Source organism: Ovis canadensis, chromosome 14 (genome assembly GCF_042477335.2).
Source record: "Ovis canadensis isolate MfBH-ARS-UI-01 breed Bighorn chromosome 14, ARS-UI_OviCan_v2, whole genome shotgun sequence".
In the NCBI taxonomy this organism is placed as follows: Eukaryota; Metazoa; Chordata; class Mammalia; order Artiodactyla; family Bovidae; genus Ovis; species Ovis canadensis.
Window position 1 is genome coordinate 48,522,433 of NC_091258.1, and position 21,974 is coordinate 48,544,406.

At 51.8% G+C, this 21,974-nt stretch overlaps 2 protein-coding genes across 3 annotated transcripts; both read left to right on the forward strand.

Moving 5' to 3' along the window:
• Positions 1-462: 462 nt before the first annotated feature.
• Positions 463-3,792, forward strand: THAP11 (THAP domain containing 11). The gene has a single exon (XM_069550010.1). It carries the CDS (start codon positions 2,187-2,189, stop codon positions 3,084-3,086), a length of 900 nt encoding a protein of 299 aa, XP_069406111.1. The 5' UTR covers positions 463-2,186; the 3' UTR covers positions 3,087-3,792.
• A 1,985-nt stretch (positions 3,793-5,777) lies between these two features.
• On the forward strand, positions 5,778-20,917 carry NUTF2 (nuclear transport factor 2). 2 transcript variants are annotated; one of them, XM_069550014.1, is made up of 6 exons: positions 6,011-6,289; positions 13,393-13,545; positions 16,719-16,846; positions 18,477-18,548; positions 18,633-18,731; positions 20,400-20,917. In XM_069550014.1, the coding sequence occupies exons 3-6, from the start codon at positions 16,748-16,750 to the stop codon at positions 20,511-20,513; spliced, it is 384 nt and encodes a 127-aa protein (XP_069406115.1). In that variant the 5' UTR covers positions 6,011-6,289; positions 13,393-13,545; positions 16,719-16,747; the 3' UTR covers positions 20,514-20,917. The 2 variants fall into 2 exon arrangements, with proteins under 2 accessions (XP_069406114.1, XP_069406115.1); XM_069550013.1 differs by lacking the exon at positions 13,393-13,545 and having other exon boundaries at positions 5,778-6,289.
• The last annotated feature ends 1,057 nt before the right edge of the window (positions 20,918-21,974 follow it).

The window sequence follows — 21,974 nt, forward strand, 5'->3', positions numbered from 1 at the left end:
AGACCTGAGAGCTATAACACGGTCTATCCAAGACCTGAGAGCTGCGACACACTGAGGGGGCTTTAATGTCCGTCACTCCAAATCTTTGTTGTGACGAGACAAAGAATCGAGGAACATACACTCGAGTTAACAATAGTATAAATGATTCACCCAAATGAATGCACATGTTTCAGCATGAGCTGCACATACTAGAGAATGCATTTCTGAATCTAAATTGGTTCAAGCTGTGGACCTCAACAGCATTGGCCAGGAGGGATGGTTCTGTGGAACCCACACAAATAACAAAGGATCACGTTGGTTGTAAACAGAAATGTAAACAGGTAATGTTTGGGTGTTGGGACCAAAAAAATAGTTCTTCCCTCCTCCCGCACTGTCCTGTATGCTTCTAGAACATTTTATGTATGGGTTTGTTTTACAATAAATAACAAACTTAAAAAAAAAAAAACAACAGTTGACTTGTAGTGCTACTGTTCTCTTCTGCAGTTAACTTGGAGCGCTATTGTTCTTTTTAAAAGGCCCGATCTATTTCTTTTTTATATCAAATAATTAGAAATGATGTATACTAGGCTTTAATGAATACCTGTGGTTTGTAATCAGAAGAGAACAAAATGAGGGAGAGTCAGGAGAAAGGGGGAAGAGGGCAAGAAGTAGGAGGAACGGGGAACTCAGCAAAGGAGGAGGGCTAGTTTACAGGTAATTCTTCTGGACAAGAGCCTGCTTCCTTGGTTTTCCAGTCTCTTACCCTTTAGAACACTTTCCCCAGAGAAGTCGAGGGAATTGGGAGGTAACTTGTTACAATACAAATCCTGTCCATCCTTTCGTTTCACACCCTTCCAAGAGTTCGCAGTGGCTGTCATAATAAAGTCACAAACCTTTTAAGGTGGCCTGGTTTGGTTATCTTTCGGAACTTCTGCCATTCTGTCTCTTTAAGGGCGGAGCCCAGCTCCTGCTTGCCTCAGGGCGTTACAGGCTGGCGCCCACAGAAAGAACCAGCTGCTCCTAGCTACCCAAGCTTTCGTGGATGTTTTTCTTACGTTACACCACTTTGGGGGTGGGGGTCGTAGTTCCCGGAACGGGGATGAGACACGTGCCCTGTGCAATGGAAGCTGAGTCTTAAACACTGGACCACCAGAGAAGTCCCTCATGGATTTTTTTCTTCCGGGGCCTCCGCCCCCGAAATCCTCCTCTCGTTCATTTTTTTTGGAGTGTTTAATTTCTGTGATTAGACATCCATTAGCGTGCATTCACATTTATTATCCAAGTCCGACCCTCAGTCCCTCTATAGTCGTATCGGGTCGGCTCGGTTCCTACATGATTTCCAACTCCGTGCACTGTGTTCGCACACAGTAGGCACCCAGTGATTGATTATATGTGATAATCGGTCAGTGAGTCAACGCAAGCAGCGTCAAGGTCGGTGGGAGTCTCCAACGCAGACAAAGACGCTCCTGAGGCCCCGGCGGGACGCTAAGGCCTTGACTCCCCTCCCCCGCAGGAATGCCGCGAACAGAGCGGCTCAGGGTTGTGGGACCGCTTCCGGCGTACAGCACAACCTAATCCGAATCCTGATCAGCTCGCAACCCGACCTTTCCCTTAGGCGGCGCTCCAGGCCGCAGCCGCCAAGTTTAGCGCAAGGCATTGCGGGATTTGTAGTTTCGCTGGGCATATGCCCAGGGCGCATGCGCACTGGAGAGGCGCGCGCCGCCCGACCCCCTTCAGGATTCCAGGTCCTTGCGAAGGGCTCTCCAGGCGACACAGCTCCAACCGAATACGCCTCTCTAGTCCGCCCAGGGTGAGCCGAGTAGGGTAAGAGTCCTCTCTACGTGGCTCGTCGCCGTGCACTGGAAAGCGGCCAGAATAAGCACGCCCCCGCTCCGGAAGTGAGCGGCTTTTGGCGCAGTGCATTGTGGGGGGCGTAGTCCTCCTCCTCAGGCGGTCCTTCGCGGCGTCCCCGGGGCCCACTCCGGAGCGCAGGCGGGCAGCTGGACCGGCGGCGCGGCGCGGGCCGGCTGGAGGCGTATTCTGGGCACGGGGCGCTGAGTTAGGCCGGCCGTGCCCGGCGGCAGTAGTGGGAGGCCGCCCAAGGCCTCGCGCGGCGCCGCCCGTCGAGGGGCGGGCGGCGGCAGACAGACCCGACCGTCGAAAAGCGCAGGAGGCCGGTGGGCCGGGTCGGGCCGCGCGGCGCAGCCATGCCTGGATTTACGTGCTGCGTGCCGGGCTGCTACAACAACTCGCACCGGGACAAGGCGTTGCACTTCTACACGTTTCCCAAGGACGCTGAGCTGCGCCGCCTCTGGCTCAAGAATGTGTCCCGTGCGGGCGTCAGCGGGTGCTTCTCCACCTTCCAGCCCACCACGGGCCACCGTCTCTGCAGCGTTCACTTCCAGGGCGGCCGCAAAACCTACACTGTGCGGGTCCCCACCATCTTCCCACTGCGCGGCGTCAACGAGCGCAAAGTAGCACGCAGACCCGCGGGGGCCGCAGCCGCCCGCCGCAGGCAGCAGCAGCAGCAACAGCAGCAGCAGCAGCAGCAGCAGCAGCCGTCGCCGTCTGCTTCCACTGCCCAGACCACCCAGCTGCAGCCTAACCTGGTATCTGCTTCTGCGGCTGTGCTCCTCACCCTTCAGGCCGCTGTAGACAGCAGCCAGGCTCCAGGATCCGTGCCGCCGGCGCCCACCACTCCCACGGGAGAAGACGTTAAGCCCATCGACCTGACGGTGCAAGTGGAGTTCGCGGCCGCAGAGGGCGCAGCCGCCGCCGCCGCTGCGTCGGAGCTAGAGGCTGCTACAGCAGGGCTGGAGGCCGCCGAGTGCCCCATGGGCCCACAGTTGGTGGTGGTGGGCGAAGAGGGCTTCCCTGATACTGGCTCCGACCACTCGTACTCGTTGTCGTCAGGCACCACGGAGGAGGAGCTCTTGCGCAAGCTGAACGAGCAGCGGGACATCCTGGCGCTGATGGAGGTGAAGATGAAGGAGATGAAGGGCAGCATCCGTCACCTGCGTCTCACCGAGGCCAAGCTCCGCGAAGAACTTCGCGAGAAGGATCGGCTGCTGGCCATGGCTGTCATCCGCAAGAAGCACGGAATGTAAACGAGTCCCCTTTTGGCCCTTCGGACTCCCAGATCCCTGCCAGCTTAGAGGGACCTGAGGCCACCGTTGTTGAACTCCCTCATACTCCTGGGGCACTGTTTGACAGTACTGAGGCTTAGGGCAGCTGGACTCTTGCTGGTGACCTAGTACCCTCTCATTTCCTCCTGAAGCAACGTCATGAAGTCTGAGACTGCACTGGGGACACCAGCAGTTATGACTTTGTCTACCCATCCACACTTTCACTCCCTAACCCCAAGTTTATATTGCAGGTTCTGGTTAAGCAGAAGCTTCAGAACCACTGAACTTGAAATTTATCCCATAGGGATGCAGGTGGGATGCTGGAGGCTTTGGGAAGACAACACCTTGAGTTTGGCTGGCAATCAGAGACAACTCTTCTGTGTGTAGTGATAAGAGATCCAAGTAACATCAGTTCTACTTTTTTGTGCTTTTCCTTCCCAGGTGCAGCCTGTGATTCTGATGGGGACTGGCAGATCTGTGCCTCCGCTTCCTAGGACCTCCCTCCCAGGAGGCCATCTACAAGGGGATCTAGGTGACCTGTTGATGGAAATCCAGCCTGCCAGGGACTTAGGTCTATCCTGTTATGTTTGCTACTGGTTACAAATTCTATTTTCTGTACAATTAGTCAGACTAAAGTTTTCACTGTGTTTGTTTGGCAAAACGAATTAAACAGAAAGTAAGGTTTTTATTTGGGTCTCGCCATTTTATTTTTATAACGACTCAGCTAAGGATCCTTGAAACATGAGGAGATGGACTTCCTGATAGGCCTTTCCCTGCTCCGCCTTGGTCTCAAGGACCAGGCTGACCCTGGGAGTAGAGATGCTTCGGTGACCAGGTTTCTCCATAAAGGGGCCCTAACCCTCATAAGGTCTTCTCAGAGTTCCAACTCATCCTGAAGAGTTTGGAAATTGCACCAAATGGTCCTGGTTTGCCTGTGGGTTAGCTCCCTGTGTGCTTTCAACTGGGGAAGAAGCAACTGAGAACTAAGCTGAATTGTGGCACTTCTCTGGGGGTTTTGAATTCCTTAAGAATTTTCAGCTGGAATTGAATTTTGCTTACTATTCTCCCCTTAGGCCTAGTACAGTGTCTGGCACACATGGACATGCAGTTACTTAAATCAGTGAAGACCACAGCTGGAGCCAGCCATGGGTTCTTAAAAGGAATATGGATACCTTTGACCTTGGTGCACTTTCATTGTGAAGGAGGTGGATCCTCAGAGGAATTTAAGCATGAGTTGAGATTTGTCATCTCTTGACTCATTTTCTTGGCTGTTAGCATCTTTATTTAGACTGTAGTGACAAGGTGACATTTTTATCTGTGGTTCCAAGTCATTTAGCTCAAAGCTGGCAACAAATGCCTTTAAAGCTAGCAGTGTTTAACATGTGTATTGGGGCACAAATGATACTTGGGGCTCCATAAAACATGTTTCTTTTCTCTGTTGCTTATGGAAAAAGCCACTTACCTGGGGCTTTCCCTGTAGTTTCAAACTGGAATAACTCTAAAATATCCTTCCACTCTCTGTTCTTCTGACCCCTTGGCATTGACTTGAGAAACAAGTGTCTGTTGGGGACGAGAAGTGGGAAATAGGTTGTGCAGGTGCCTAGTTAGGGAAGGGACTGTATCTGTCCCTTCCTGGGGTTAGTTCTGGCTGGTCATAAGGTGGTGGAAGCACAGCAGTACCCTTCCAGGCCAGCAGGGACTGTAGCCCTTTATGGGCAGCTGTTGGGTCACTCATTCAGCTGTCCCCACCCGCCTTCATTAGGAGTGAGAATTTTCCCAGGCTCCAGCCATGCTCCTTAGTGTATCATTTAGCTCCTGTTTGCTGAAGGGATTTAAGATTTTCAACTTTGGGTCTCTTGAACCTCTCAGCAGCACTCCCAGGACAGAGTGAGAAGAGCCAAACTGGTCAGGATTCGCTAGTGTCTGGATGTGACGAGCACACAATCTTTGGGGTGTTTTATCTTCTAGAAGGGAGGCAGACAGCTCAGAGCAAGGGAGGCCCTAGATACACCACAAGCAGGGCAATGCAGTCTCCCTGACTGAGTAATAAGAGAAGAATCTAGTCAGGCAAAATAATACAGATCTGGGATTTAATGACAGAAGCCTGGTCTGGTCTTACCAGCCATCCCCAGGTGGAGGGGTGGGGCTGATGGTGAGGATCTGTGAAGGTATAAAATTTCTGGACGAACAGGAGTACTGAGAAATCTCTGACTAGGAGAAACCTTGTGTCTATAAACTTAACCTGTGGTCCCCCCGCTTAGCTGCAAAGCATTTCCCCAGCAGGCCTGACCGATAACACACCTTCAAATGTTTGTGCTACCCAGGAAACGACAACGAAAATGGGTGTTGAAAGAAAAGGGTAATGGGCGGGAGGGAGATGATGGACAACTTAACCACTTAAATCACGGGGAAGGTTTGGGCGCGCCAGTTATTTATCTTTTTTCATTAATAAAACCAAGATTCTTAGCTGCCCTGCCTGATGCAAAAACCACCACCAACAAAAAAACTTGTGAGAATGCTTTGTACACCCTAACTGCAGAAATCTTTAAGAGTAATCTTGTTTCCAGCCCAGGAAAGCCTCGCTTGCTTTGGGTCCAACTTGCACCAGGCAGGGCGCAAGAATGTTGGGACAACAGAAGCTGTGGGTTCCGCCCAGGGAAGCCTTGGAGCTCCACTCGGAAGAGCCGCAGGGGCGGCCACAGCACCAAAGGGAAGGGGGGCTTGCGAGCGGAAACAGCTCCGGGGCCCAGGGAGGGGAGGCTAGGCCAGTTTGAGAACAGGCCAAGCTCCCACGGAGGCGGGGCCAACACCGAAAGGCCGCGAAAGCTGGGCGGGGCCGGACCAGCTGGGACTTGGCGACAACCGAGGCCTGACCCCAGCCTGGCGCCAAGCTCGGGTGTTCCAGAGGCTTCCGCTAGACCACAATTCTCAGGGGCTCGCCCCGGCGGCCTCCCTCCCTAACTTAGCCTCACCTCCCGCGCTGCGGGCCGTGTCTGGGCCTCGGCGCATAGGACGTCGGGAATGGTAGTTTTTTCCTAGCGCACCTATACTAGAAAAGAGCACGAGGAGGACTGCGTTTCCCAGAGTGCAGCGGGGTGGCAAGGGAAGGCAGGGGGGAAGGGACAGTCGGTCGCAGACCGCGCTGGGTTGCCGCCGCTGCTGCCGCCATCGTGCCAGCCCCTCGGGTGAGTGTCGGGGCTAGCGCGCCGGGGCGGGGGCTGGGCCGCAGGAGCTGTGCTCCGGGTCGCCTGGAGCTTCTGCTGCAAGTCCCCGGGCGGCCCCTCCCCTACCCCCCCCGGCGGCCCCAAAGCCGCGCGGGGCCGGGGCCATGTGTCGCGCTCGGCTCCGCCTCCCGCCGGTCCTCTGAGGCGGCGGCCGGGGGAACACAGAGGAAGCCAGGAACCTATTTCGGGCGTACCGTGCAGGTGGCGGGCACACCGGACCGCTCCGAGGCCAGGCCTTTTTCTCTGGTCTGGACCACCAAGATGGGGCGCTCCGGGCCCCGCCCCGTCTGGCCTAGCCAGGCCTGCCCGAGTCCCGCAAACTGCAGGCAGGCCAGCAGGCGGACCCCATCCCCATGTCCTGCCGCCAGCCCGCCAAGGATCCGGGGATGGGTAGATGCCACCCAGCCCGTTCCGGAGTCAGCATTGGGTAAGGGCGCCCGCGTGCAGCAGCCCTACCCTCCTCCGGTTCTGAACCACAGCTCGGCTAGGATGTAGGTGAGCGCTCACTTGCTTGTTTGCCGGCTGAGAGTGCACGAAACCTATCTCCCACTCCGGAACTCATGCGTAGGTTCTTCTGCGTGGAGGGCAGGGTCAAGGAATCTGGCGTGGGAGCGGGTTCCATGTGGGACTTAACCCCCAGCAACCTTGGAGAATCTGGCCTGAGGAGACGAGGCGGCTCCGGACTCGTAGGCTCAGCCCCCGCCCTTCTTTCTATCAGTGACCAGACCTCAGCCGTGGGTGGGTTGGCCGGCTGTGTTAGTGGAGGGAGGAAGGGAGGAAGCCAAGGAGGTGAAGCTGAATATATGAGCCTCCAACACATTGTTAGATATCTTCAGTACAGCCTAATCCTCCCATCTGCTGCTCCTAGAGTCGTCTGCCCTTCTCCATAGAGGAGGATGATTCCATGAGGATGGTAACAATAAGGTGGGGTTTGATGGAGGGGAAGGTACAATCCAGGTCTGAGGTCTGTGAGCCTAGTGCCAAATGAGGCTGGGCTGCAAGCGACATTGAGGGAGGGGCACATTTGGGCTGTGAGGCCCTTCTGAATCCTGGGTGGCAGAACTAGGGCTGGAGACTGCAGAAAGTCAGGCTTCCTCTCTTGCTTGCTCACTCATCCAACATTCAGAGCGACCTCTGAATAGGCAGAAAGCTGGTTGGGCCTTGGGAAATTGCCTTTAATGAAGGCACCGGGTCTCCATTGAGTTCTAGAGGAAGGGGAGTAGCTAGCCATAGAGTGATCCTCAGGCTGGCTTTGGGAAGGCCCTTCCTGACTGAGTGATGATAAATTAAGGGACGAGTCTAGAGAAGACCATGGGATATGGGGAAAAGACAGTTTGTCAAGCCTTGAATTTTCTGACCCACTGCAGCTAATGAGCCACAGTTCTCCCAGGTACTAAAGAAGCAGCCAAGTCTGTGCACACCTGCCTCAGCAGCAGGCAGGTCTCTTAGGAGAGTTGAGTTAAGCCTATAATGCACCACCCTTGGAATTTTTTTTTTTCCTTTTCTTGATTATTTCCCCAGGTAGTATTTTTCTGGTCATTGAACTCAAGCCTTGGAATTTTTCCTGCAGTTGCATTTTCCACGGTTAAGGAGGATAGGCAAGGATCTGTCTAGATCTCCTCACCCAGGCCTGCTTTCTCCTTGTCTTTCACTTTCTCCTAGTTCATGTCCTAGCCTACGAGCGTGAACTAGTCAGGTTCATTCAGCAGGCTCAGGAGAGGCCTGGTTGGCCCTTGGAGGTGGGCAACAAGGAGGGCGTACCCACAGGACACACGTAGGATCGGTGTGATTGGATGTCTTTACCGTGCCATAAGGAGTTATTTCAAGATCTTCTTGAGATTGTCTGGGTTGCTTCTTTCTAGGACACTGGTGTCAGGTGAGTTAGGCTTTATGGCTATGGATTAGTTCACAGATTCCAAAGCCCTAGGTGACTTGATCACAAGGGTTTTCTTTGAAGTCAAAATGCTGTTGATCTTTCTCATAAGTTACCTGGGAGGAGGAGGGATTCAGGTCCCTCCCTCTCATTCCACACCTTAAGTTCCGTATAACTTCTGTGTCTGGGGTCAATCATCTAGCCATTGCTACGCATCCTGACCCCCATAAGTCCTTGACCCTTCTGGAATTTGGCAAGCTGTCTGCGGCTCAGAGCTCAGAGATAAGAGGAGAACACCGAGATTGTCTACAATCAGTATGCACCCTCTCTAGTCTTGTACGGCTGACTTGGGTGGTGGGGCCTGGCCTGGGACATTCAGGATATGGCTGCGTAATAAAGGGTCAGGCTGTGAAGAGACTGGGTTCTCAACCAGCTCAAAACTGTGTCACTTGGTGACGTGGAACTCACCTCTCTGAGCCACATTTCACTTTCTTCTGACTTTCCAACTGGTGGGTTGGGATGGAAAGAATAATTTATGTAAAAGAATGCTCAAATTTTAGGATTCAAGGCACCTTATATCAAAAAATTCTAGAATCCCTTTACTAAGGCGTTAGTATCTCGCTTGAAATTATTTTTTTCTCATCTCCCACCAATGATACATTTTACTCAGCCACCATTTTTGTGGCCCTTTTCTGTATGTCAGGCTCTGGGCAGAAGCTGGAGGTAGAATAATGAGTTCCTACCAAGTCCCGGTGCTGAGGAAAGGAGGTCACAGTAGTCAGGGAGACAGAATGTTGCTATTAAGTATTGAGGTCTAAGTTGAAGAGACCCACAAGGGACTCTTTGCAAAAGGTTGGTGGGGGGAGAGGGCTTCTGAGTGACAGAGCACCAAAGAGTAAAGGCTGTTAGTGAGCCCACTCTCCTTTCCAGAGCCTGAAGAAACCATGGAGCAAGGTGTCCCTCGGGATGCTGGGCCCAGGAAGGTCTGGGATCCCTTGTGCAACTTGGCCGTCACCACTCCAAATTGCTGTTGCTGTTGAGTCTAGATAGATCTTCTGTCACCAGCTCCTCGTCCCTCAGAGGTTTCTGCTGGGTGTTTTCCCAGTACCTGAGAACCTCACCAGCATTTTGTGGCCCATGACCTCCTTCCCTGCCTGAAGCTGGCTTGGTGCCTTCTACCTCTTTGACTGAGACCCTTTCAGGTCACTTATTCAAGTGCCCAGTGCTCTTGGAATGATATCTATCAGGACATCTTTCCAGAGTGAAACAGAGGTGCCCTCCCCAGAAGTGAAAGGGAGTAGTAGTTCTTTTGGAGATTGGGGAGTGGATTCAAAAAGTTCTCCACAGGGTGGACCTTGAATGTTAGGCAGGATTTCTATGGATGGCTTGAGCTGAACCTCCTGATGGGCCTGTTTTTAAAGTCTGTATTTTTTTTCCTGATGGGCCATGAGAATGTTTGTGTGTGTGTGTGTGGGGGGGGGGGGTTGGGTTTGCATGGTATTGGAGAAGACTTGAGAGTCCTTTGGACTACTAGGAGATCAAACCCGTCAGTCCCACAGGAAATCAACCCTAAATATTCATTGGAAGGACTGCTGCTGAAGCTGAAGCTCCAGTACTTTGGCTACCTGATGTGAAGAGCCAACTCATTGGAAAAGACCCTGATGCTAGGAAAGATTGAGGGCAGAAGGAGCAGGGAACGGCAGAGGATGAGATGGTTGGACAGCATCACAGAGTCAAAGACATGAATTTGAGTACACTCCTGGAGAGAGTGAAGGACAGGGGAGCATGGCATCCTGCGGTCCATGGGGTCGCCAAGAGTCAGACACCAGTTAGCAACTGAACAACAACGCCTTCCCCAGTTTTGAGATTTTGTGATTTCTTGCTTTGACCACATATAGCAGGAGCTCCTGAAGACTCTTCCTGAGGGAGGTGCTAGCGTGCGGGTTATCCCTGCAGCGGCTCCAGGGGTGACCGATGCTGCTGGTCAGCTCCCATGCCACCAGGTCTGTGTGGCACCATCTCCATTCTCACTCTTTCAGCTGAAATGTGTCTTCCTGGGAGGAATCATTTGTTCAGGTCTGACTGTGACTCAGGAAGGTAGCCAGGGAAGAGGGACACAAGAGGACCGGGGTTCATCCTTCTCACTACCCTGGGCTTTTATTTATTGATGGTACCTGCTATATGCCAACTCCTTAAGCACTCAGGCTGGGGAACGGTCTACCCTGGCAAAGGAGAATCTCCTCTCATGAGAGGGATGTGTCCAAGGAACCTGGGAACTGAGGGTAGTTTGCCTCAGTAAATGGGGAATTCAGGAATGTTTGTTTCCTAAAGCCTCAGGTAGTCCATCAGAGCCACTGGTCTCTTCAGGGCAGAAACTGCAGCCCCCTGGAAGGACATCTGTATAGAGACATTGGTTTCACTTGCAGAGTGGTTCAGGCCCAGGTCAATGCACGGTCTCATTTGTAGGTTGTACACCTGCTCTGACAGGCCGAGCATGCACTTAGAGGGTTTCCCTTTTGATGGGCATAGAGCTTGCCAATTTCAAAGGGGAAGAAAAGGCCTGGGCTCCATTCTTCATTTTTCCATCTATGCTTCTTGCTACTTGACATGGGCTCTCAACTGTTCCAGTCCAGGCCAATTTTGTAGACATTTTCATGCCAGCTATGCCCCAGTGGCCTTGTGTGGTCTTGAATTCTTAACGTCTCAAGAGTCTTGGTTTCATCTACAAAGTTGCAGTAATCATGCCAGCTTAACAGCTGAGAGGCTGGAATGAGAGAACACATGTATGTAATAACTGTTTGGTTTACAGGGGTTTGACTGATGGTACATGAAGCAGCAAGTTCATGGATGGGAACTGTCTAGGACAGGGCCCCAGAGATCCCTGAACCACTTCGGAAAGAGGGCTACTCAGGAACTGAGTATGGGCAGAGCAGAGGGACTAGAATACAGGTCTCAGGATTCCGCTTCTGGGCCAACCAGGGCAACCTGACACCTCTGGAGCCCTTTCCAAATAGAAGAGGAGAAGGCCCTTAGTGTGCTTGGGGCACCTAGACCTCAGGGGTCTGCCCTGGGAAAGGGTTCTGTCCTGGGCAGCAGACCTTGGCTGCTTTCTCTCCCAGCTGCAGGCAAGTGAGTGGTGAACGAGGCTGTTGCCAGTCCTGGGTCAAGGCTGTTCCTCAGTGTGGTGTCCCACAGGAGGCTGAGATTACCCTCCTTCCCAGCTCTTGACCCAGTGTTCACCTCGTACCTGCCAGCTGAGTCCTGCTTTATATCTGCATTTGATTACCCCAACATCCTCATAATTACTGATGAAGACAGGGTCGGAGGGTCCTGCCATGAGGGAGAGGAGAAGCAGGCTAGCAGCCAGGCCTTTGACAGCGTGGTCCTGTGCCTCCTCTTCAGCCACAGTTGTCCCTCAGGTGATCAGAACCTTGGGAATTGGGGTGGGAGGGAGGGGCCAAGCACCACTAACACACAGCTCAGACAGATGTCTGGGTGGAAGGCAAAGGATTGTTTCCTGACAAATTGGTCAGAAGGTGTGGGTGGAGGTGAAGTGGGTCACCTGGCCACTTAAATTGAACAAGGTTTTCCCAGAACACACTTCTCCAGAGAAGAGGGCCTAGGTGAGGCACCTTGCAGACAGAGACAGGGGTGCCCCCGTCAGGGAGAGGGACCGCTAACAAATATGTAAACATGGTAATCTCATGCAGTGACAAGTGCTAAGAAGATGAAGCAGGATGATGCAATGAGTAACCAGGAGGCCACTTTAGACTGAATGGTCAGGGAAGGTGTCTATGAGGAGGTGACCTTTGAGTGGACACACATGTGACAAGGAGCTAGACACATGAAGGAGGATCTGGATACATCTAGGAGGAAGGATGATCCAAGTAGAAGGATCAACAGCTGCAGAGCCCTCCAGTGAGAACAGGCTCAAGATGTTCCAGAAATAGGAAGATGCCCAGAGTGGCTGCAGAGGACGGGGAGGAGTGGGTGGCCGGAGATGAGGTTGGATAGCTGGGAGGCCAGGTCACCCAGAGCCTTGAAGGCAGGGTAAATGGTTGAGAGTTTGTCAGTGGAGAATGGGAAGGCTGCTGCATACGATATACAATACTCTTCAGATCAGTGTCTTTCCCTCTGGTTGCAGCCCACAACGCTCACTCTGTTTGGTCCACGCCTCTGCTCTGGGTTTAAGCCAGAGTTGTCTGTCAGTTCTACCTGTCGGAGTCCTTCCCAGCCTCTGCTTCAGGGCTCTTGAGGCCTAGCAGACAGTAGGTGTGAAGGTCGTAGTGCTGAGTTGGTGCTGAGTTCAAGGATCCCCCTATAAGCTCGCACATCTGGTGTTCTCTGTGGGCCTCAGTGATAGGCCGTCCAACATGAGCATCCTTCTGTTTGAAAGTGTGGAGTTACTAATGAATGTCCTCTTCCTCTTTCTCATCACTCTCCTGACCCCAGTCCTGCCCCAGATCCAGCTAGGCCCACATTTATCTCTGCTTCGCTGAGATGGCGGAATGGGGTTGTGACTTTGAAGGTTTAGGAAAAGCCTGAGATCATCCCCCATGAAAACGTCCATTGTTTACTGTGGCAGTCTGCCTGGTGCCTTTGTTTGGAGGCGGAAGCCCTGGTTCAAGCCTGTCTTGCCCCTTTCAGAAAAAGCCAAGGTTAGAGACCAGGGCTTCAGCCCTATGTATCATTCGTTTTTATCTCCAGACCGGTTGTCACTGGAAGTCTTGGTCCTGGAGCCCACTAAGCCTGGTTCCATCCAGTTCCACCATTTATTAGGCTCGTGACCTTGAGCAAATTTAGCTGACCTTGCTGGGCCTTGTTTTGCTCATCTCTAACATGGGAGTTGACTCACACGGTGTTGGAACAAAATGCATGTAAAGCCATGAGCACATTTCTACACTGAATACGCATTAGTGAAAACGAGACATCAGCTGGACACTACTGTTTCAAGTTTCAAAATGCTGGAAACACTGACCCAGAATTTGAGGAGCAAAATGAAGGGGTTTTTTTTCTGTTACCCAGTGAGATCTCCTGGGCCAGAGCTTTTAACCTGATGTGTATGACAGCCTCAGGGACTATGAACTACTTGAAGTCATTGACAAGACTGGGGCATCTCTGCCTCTGTGTGGTTTGATTGGGGATGGGCCGCAGTGTATGAGACATTCTTAGAGAGTCTTTGCACCCACAGAGACCTAAGGGTCAGTGAAGGCTGATGCTCAGTGGGTGAGAGGTCACCGAGATCATTTCTGCTCCTCGAGGAGCCTGGCCTCAGTCAGCCTGAGTGAAGCAGGAGGAGGTGGTCAGCGGCCCTCTCGGAAGAGCTGTAGAAGCTGTCATGAAGGTCAGTCCCCAGCCTCACGTGAGGCTGTCCGTCAGCCTTGGCATTGTGTTTCTTTCCAGGCTATTCTTTCCACAGTAAATATATCAGAAGCAAGGCTGGGGCTGGCTGGCCATCCTGGGGAACCCCCAGCCCAGCCACCCCTCCCCTGTGTCCCACAGGGATGGGAGGTGGCCCCTGCACCCTGCTGCTTTTTCTAGGCTCAAGAATAACCACCTCCCAACTACAGGGTGAAAGCTTTGTGGAAGATGTGGAGCCAGAAACTGGAAGTCCCATAGTTTGCTGGACTCTGGGCTGGGAGATTCAGGGGGTGGGACGGGATGTGGCAAGAACCACATGGGAATGCTCACAGCCCAGAGCCACAGTGGAGTGGGCCCTGGGTGTGCTGATCCAGGCTTGCACATGGGGTTGGGGGTCAATAGTTGGGTCTGCAAAGGAAGACCCAGATGGGAGGCATCTGAACGGTGACATGAGGGGAGAGCGGGCATCCCAGTGGGAGGACTCACCTGTGCAAAAAACCCCAGGAGCAAACTCTGAAGTTCCGGTGTGTTTGGGTGTGGTGCTGGATCGAGGCAGGAGAGAATGGCTGAGGAGTTAGGGACAGGTGTGGATAGCCACCTGTGGGCCTTCAGGTGTTTGACTTTGAACCCAAGGGTGAGGGGTTTGTAGGGGAGGGACATGGCCAGTCTTGTGGCTTAGAACTCAAGGACGCAAAATTAGCAGAAAATAAGCAGTGTCCTTAACCAGAGAACTCAGATCAGCACTGATGTACTGGGCAAGTTGGGGCCACAGGCTGAACCTTGGTTTTTCCACCTGTAAAGTGGGCTGACAGTGAAATCGACCACATGATTACTACACAGAGGTAAACACAGCAGGGTCAAGCAAGCCTTGAACAAGATTGCTGTGGGCTTCAGGGGCACCACTTGACATCTCTAAAGCAAAGTCTTCAATCCACATAGCTTTGAAGGTTCCTGCCCACCCTTTTTGAGTAGTCCTGTCCCTCAGGAGAGCTCCCTTTGCCCTGTCCCCTCTACCCAGCCAAAGGGCTTTTCTGTCCCTTTATCCCTCCAACCTCTTTACTCCACCTCTGCTTCTGCCAAGTCGTTTTTGTGTTAGAAACTTACACACCATTAAGAACAATGTTGAGAAAGGAAAAAACACCTCACTTCCTTCACCTCAGTGTCCCACCACATGGTGCCACTTTTCTTTGGATAGCTTCTGGTCTTATTTCCCCTCACCCTCCATCTCCTGCTTCCCGGTTTCCTGCCCTTATCTCTTCTTGTGTCCCCAGGCACGTGCTCATGTTGTTTCTCCTGATGGGCACACTCCTCCAAGACCTTCTCTGAGTGCTGCTGAGAGCAGAGGGCAGGATGGCCCTAGTTCATTCTTCCAGCTTTCCTCTGCCCCAGAGGTCTTGAGGGGCTCAGCAGGGCATCTTGGGAGTGTGATGTGGTGGGATTGGACTGCGATGGGTGAGTCGTCGGCAGAAGGGGCAGAGATGCGCAATGCTGGGCTCTGTCATGCCTCCAGTGACCCGAGTTTGCATGTGGTGCTGTCGCAGTCTGACCCCTTGAAAATGTGACCAAGACAGCAGCTGAGAGTAGCTGTGTATCCTATGTTTTTCCCACTTGTTCTATTTCTTGGCAGAGAGCAAGCTGGGACACTCCTTGTCCCAAGCAGGCGCAGCTGGGCCCAAGCTTTCTCCTGTGCTGCTTTTAGACTTTCCTGGACATTTAGTCATCCCAGCACCGTGCTGCTATTTTTAGTGCCACCACCTCCTAGGGAACCTAAAATAAAGCTGGCTCAGCTTCCTGGCCCCTCATTGGCTGGAGCATTGGTCACAGGCTGGGAGATTGGCTGAACTGGGCATAAGCTACTACCCACTTCCACTGTCCTTCCTTTGGTTCCTCTGGCTTAGGGTGAGGTCATAGGGACCAGAGCAAGCCAGCACTAACCAAGCTGAGTCAAGAGCTTTACTGGGTTCCCTTAGTAAGACCCCACTGGCAACAGCAGGGTTCCACCCCCTTATAGAGAAGAGGGCTGAGGCCCTCAGGATGGCAGTGACTTGCATCAGATCCCACTACTGCCAGTGGTTGTCTGCCACGGTCAAACCCCCCTCCTTACAACTTGGGTTCAGAGTCCTGTTATTAGTAGAGAGTGGGTGGGTCCTGTGCAGTCAGAAACAGCTATATTGGAAAACAGGTCTGCTGTCGTGGGTCCTGCAGCGAGATGTGCTCCACTCTACCCAGGAGGAGCCTACCAAAGCCTACCAAAGCTCTTTTGTCTGGGGCTTGGATTTTTCATCTAGCAGCCTTGGATCCCTGATATCTGTGGCAGGGTGGGGTGGAGGGGGTGCGGCTCCCCTCTTGCTTGGAGACCGGAGAGGGGCAGCCCTTCTGATGGAGCCAGTGCTGGGATGGGGTGTAGAAACATGACTCATTTTCCCCTCCCAACGTTCCTTTGCCTTCCCAGCATTTCTGTTGTCATCTGAGATCCTCTGAACTCATGGTCCCAGCTCTCCAGTTGGTAGATGTAACCCTTCTCGGTGATGAAATGATGTCATGTGGCCTCAAAGAAGTAAACTTCCCCCTTAAGACAAAGTGAGCGAGGATCACTTGCTGTCTTTGTTGCAAGTGGGACCTTGAGGAACCATTTCTCCCCACTCTCACTGGGTCTTCTACCTGCCAGTAAGGCCCTGGGGTAATGTTCAGGGCCTGAGTGCTGCAGTCGAAGACACTTTACTCAGACATCGGTAGTTCCTGACCTGCAAAGTGGGAAGAATAGCAGTAACTGGCTGTGCAGGTTGTTGAGAGGATTAAATGAAAAGAAATGGGCAGAGTGCTTAGCTCCTCCTCAAAAGCTCATCCTCTGTAGTACTTGCTCTGACCTTCCTTCATCCAGGCTCTGCCCTCAGGACCCATCCTTCTACATGATTCTGACACCAGGAGGGTCTGAGTTGTCCACCTCTGGCTCCTTGCACTTGTCTGTATTGAGGGATTGTTTATCAGTTCCCTGGGTCCTCTCCGTGTTCTCCGGGAGCACAGACCTCAGCAAAGCACTGCCTGCTCAAGGAGGTTTGGGAGGGGTGGGGGTCAGTGAAGAGACTGACTGGCTACCTGCTGCTTCCACGGTACCAAGGTACCAACGCTTCTCTTCCTGTCTTGCTGGACTTACAGGTCTCAACGAGGCCGGGTGACGCTCCAGAATGGGAGACAAGCCAATTTGGGAGCAGATTGGATCCAGCTTCATTCAGCATTACTACCAGTTATTTGATAATGACAGAACTCAACTAGGCGCAATTTATGTAAGTCTTCTGCTCTAGCACCAAAACGGGATTCCAGGGGATCAATTCAGATGTGGGGCCAGTGCCTCCAGTTCACAAGTTCTGGTACCCCTCACTGGATTGGCTGAGCCCTTTTATCTGAGCTATTCTCCGCGGGATATGGGGCTTAAGGCCTAGCCCAGCTCCCCGGGCCACATGGGCCTTTCTGTCATCTTCTGCATGAGTGAGATTCTTAGGTGATCTAGTGGATCTACGTGAGTGGTACCATAGACAGCATGTTCTGGGCTCGCCCTTCCATGGTCCTGGGAGTGCCTCTGCTCCAGACCAGGCAGCGGCCAACAGAGGCTAGGGCTCCTGGTGCCCCCTGGAGGCAGCAGCTGGTAAGAATCATCAATGCACCTCAGATCGCTCCTGGAGGCCCCAGGTCCAGTGTCCTTTGAAGAGCTAAAAGCCCCTGAATGCTCATGGGAGGTGGGTGTTTCTTGAGAAACCCTTCTATGTAGGCATTTTTTACTGCTATGTTAATGATGTTCATATATACCAAGAGTTACTTGGATTTGACCCTGCCCAAAACAGAAATGTGATTGATCAAGCCATGCCTAGCAGGTCTGCCCAGGATAGAAGTGATAGGAGTCATCACGCACAGCCTTGGAGCCTGATGAGCTGTGGGCAGACTCCTCTGTCTCCCTCAAAAAGTCAGGGACAGTTCAGACATTTTGAAGAAAAGATAGGGATCTTAGCAGTGGAAGGCCAGATCCGGCCCAGGTAATTGATTGTCATTATCACAGGTAGAGTGTTTTAAAAACTCAAACTGGTCTGACTGGGATCTTTGGCACTTCTGTCTTACTGCTTTTGAAATCAATTAAAGCAGGTCTGACCCAGAGAAGAGTTAGCAACGTTTTTAAGGAGTACTTTATATGTTGTTTTACGTAAAGCTCAGCACGTTTTCCCTTTAAACATCAGGAAACAGATTGGGGCGGGGTCAGGGGGTGGATAAAAACTAGTTTGCCTAATATCAGAGCTGCTGAGTAGCAGAGACACTTTTGAGCTATGCCCCAGGAGGCTATAGTAGGAAAGATGGGGTGGGGAGGCAATGAAGCTGTGGGTTACATGTTGATGGTTGGGAGGGTCCCAGAAGAGGCTATGTCAGCCTCCACCTCTCCCTGACCCCACGGGAGGGGCCTCTGTGGAACTGACTCTGGGCTCTAGAGATGGTGTTGAACATAGATGTTTCCCAGTTCGTTCTTTTTTTTCTTCCAAGTATTTCTGATGATTATTCTGGGACTGGTGCTGACTGCCCAAACAACAGGATGGTTTTTGACTGAGTCTTGGTCACATGTGGCCAGACTGGAGCTCATCAATATCAAAGGCCATACAACTTTTTGGATAAAAAGTGGGAGATTAGCTTACTTATTAATAAGTTTGTGTGTTGTTACATAGTCTTTCAGAGCTTGGGCTCTGTGATGCTGGGGTATAATTAAAGTTGTTAATCGTCTGAAGTTTGGAAGTTACCCTCATTTCCCTTCTTTACAGACAGGGAAACAGACATGGACTCATGTTCCCCAAGCAGGACCCTCTTGGGGGTCTTTTCAGGGCCTCAGCGATATTCCTTGTGCTCTGAAGCTCTGACCCCAGATTTCCTGGTTTTCAGATTGATGCGTCATGCCTTACGTGGGAAGGACAGCAATTCCAGGGGAAAGCTGCCATTGTGGAGAAATTGTCTGTAAGTAAGGGCCAGGGCTGGGCTGCAGGCAGCTCCTTCCTGCCACTGCTGGCCACAGCCCACCACCTATTCTTTCCCTTGCAGAGCCTTCCATTCCAGAAGATCCAGCACAGCATCACGGCGCAGGACCATCAGCCCACACCGGACAGCTGCATCATCAGCATGGTCGTGGGCCAGCTCAAGGTAATGATGCCGCTGCCTTGCAGGGCCCCGTCCTGCGCCTCGGGGACGCCCAGACGAGCTCGGCACTCTAGCCATCAGCCACACAGGGCGATTTTTAAATTGCATGAAGTAAAGCGAAATAAAATTAAAATGTAGTTCCTCAGTTGCATTAGTTATATTTCAGGTGCTCAGAGTTATTCATGGCTGCCTATTGGATAGCACAAACCTAAAATATTTCTATTATTGCAGCAAGTCCTATTGGAGAGCACTGGTATAAAGCCTTCTTGGAAAAGGGACAGTGAGGTATAGGAACAGGATAGGGCTGTGACCCCAGCCACTGGGCCTTTGTATTGCCCCCAAGCTGTAGGGGAGCCTTCTGCAGGCAGCTGACCCTGAACTGGAGTCCATGCTACCACTCCCCAAGCTGGCTGCTGGCTCTTCAACCTGCTGAACAAAGCAGATTCTGGGAACTCCTGCTTCTCTTTGCATTTCTAGTTCCACTTCTCAAGACCTGTTAACCTTCAAAGCTTTCCTATGGTCCTTTGGTGCCTCTGCCCGTCCACCCCACCGCCCTTCCAGGAACTCCTACTTGTTATACTCTAACAGACTAAAGATTTCCAAAAAGCCTCTCCTTCCCAAAGTAGGACAGATGAGCTGCCCCTTAACCAGGTTCTAGCCTCCTGGGCATGTGGCGTTATGGTCCCCAGAGTATCAGACCCACATGCCTTCTCCCTAGGCTAGGCGGGGCTTCCTGAGTCCAATACAAGGGTGGAAGGAAAGAGTGACCCTCTAGGCCTCTCCACTGGACCTGGATGGACCTGCCTTCTGTCCTGGTTTTTCCTGTCAGTTTCCTCTGCCAGTCCAAGATACCCTGCCCAGATAGGCCTTGGGGGTGAGGAGGTCTTTTCTGGGGTCTCAGGGTATACTTTCCCAGGCTGAGGTCAGTAAGCAGTGCCTCTTTTCACCTGGCTTTAAGTTCTTTCTGGTGTTTCTGTCCAACCCCCAAAAGACTGATTTACCTCCTTGCTGATGATAATTCCTGGAAAAAACAGTGATGTTAGAAACACAGCTGGTTAGTTAAGCTTCTACCTCAACTAGGCCTCATTGGGGTGTTCTGCAGTTTGGCTGGAGGTCTCTCACCCTTTTTTTGTTGCAAATATTATACGCTACATGACAAGAAACAGATTACCTGATAGGGATGCATTATTTTTTTTTTCTCTGTAGAGTTGTAATTGGTGTGAGCTTGGTTTTGAGCCTTTTCTCAGGTACAAAGTCATTAGTGGTATCTTCTCGTGGCTGGACTAACATAATCAGACAGTAAGACTGTTTAGTTTTTAGACTACCATGAGTTACATGATAAGCGCCACAGAACTCTTTCAGACTGGTCACTTTTGCCCAGAAACATGGACTCAGAGGCGCTATGTTGTCTTTTGTATTGCTGTAGCTAACTGTTGAGTTGTTCTGCAGTTTAAGTGTACATAGCAATATGAGCTGCCACCTCAAGTCCCCTTTGTGCCAAGTTCAATGTTACATACATCATGTCAGTTCACAATCACGAGTACCCCGGGCTCTCCTAGGATTTGTGTCCAAGATAGAAGGACCTGATTGCCAAGTCAGCATTCTCCTCCAACTGAACACCCTTCCTGTTCCTTGGCCAACTTAACTGAACCATTTTTTCTCTCCTCACAGGCCGATGAAGACCCCATCATGGGGTTCCACCAGATGTTCCTATTAAAGAACATCAACGATGCTTGGGTTTGCACCAATGACATGTTCAGGCTTGCCCTGCACAACTTTGGCTGACCTCCTCCCAGCCAGGCACTCATGCTGTTTCCTCCTCCCTCCTCTTCCCGATACTATTCACACTCCTCCAGATGCTCCAAATATCATTCACAAACGAGCAGGGCCGCGGTAGGCGTGGGCGCAGTGCGCTGCTGCTACCGAGGTGTTGTGCATGATGTTTGGACGCTAGACTAGTTGCATCTGACAGGAGAAGTTTGTGTTGTACCAGCGCATGCCTTGGAAAGACTTAAGTAATGCAAAAGGTTGTCTTTTTTTTTTTTTTTTTAATCTACTGACAAGTTGCTCTAGTAACCCAAAGAAGTGAAGGAGAAAGCAGCTGCCTCACCGCCCAGATATTGATTTGTTCAGATGTTTCAATGCCTCATGATACAATAAAACCACGAAAATTTTCTTAACAGTTTAAATTGTTTGAATTAGTTGAATAGTGGGCTGGGCATCCATAACTACCCTGCCTCATTGGCTCTCTCATGTCTCACCGTCCCACATCTACGCCCACTGAGCAATACCTGTTGTAAGGAAAAACACCGAAGCAGCACTCTGAGCTCAGGCAGCACTCTGAAGTCGCTTCTCTTAGAAGTCCTGTAGGGCATAGTGTTCCCTCCACCTGGTCTTGGAAAAGTGAGCTGCAGACAGGGAGAGCTCAGGTCTGAATGGAAGATTCCCTTGAAGCCTTGGCAATCAGTTCTGACGTTTCCTGTGACCTCTACACTGGATAGGGTCAGGGCTCTAATGACAGGTGAGAAATGCAGAATCCCACCGAAGATTGAAAAGCCTTGGCAAAAATGGCCCATTAGGTTCAGGCCCTCTGGACTGAGGGCTCAGCAGGACCAAGTATGAGCAGGCATTTGAGGGAGAAGGGCCTGTTCTAGCCACAGAAGGGTCAGTATCACATCCAGCATGCCCTGTAAATCCCAGGCCAAGCGGAGGGCAGCTCTTACCCTGTACCATCTGCTTTGGATATCACTACCAGAATGGGAGTGCCTCAAACAGCCAGCCTCCAATGCCCAGAGCCAGGCCTGGTTGGGCTAGAGTACAGATTTAAAACTATGAAAGAGAGCATTCTGAGTTTGAGGGATTCAGGTTGTAGGACATCTCTAGGCCTTCTCCTGTTCCCTCCCTGACCACAAACACAACCTCACAGTACTATCCTCAAATCCCAGGAAATCTCCGCTGTTGGGGCAGTTTCCCCTCCTTAGTTTTGGGGACAGACTTTGCCTAGTATCAATACAAATCCAGCTCTTTAGCCCTAAGACTTTGGTGGTGTAAAACTGACGGCAAATTAGCAACCACAGACCAGAACCAAACCCAGGGTTTGGTCTGGTGCCCTTTTTGGGGTTTTAGGATTGGTGAGGGCACCAGAGCTTTGCCTGACATGCACAGCCCCCTTCCCTCCTGCACTCTGGATGGAAGCCAGGAACTTCCTCAGACCCCCACTGGTAGCCTAGCTATACTGGGCACTGG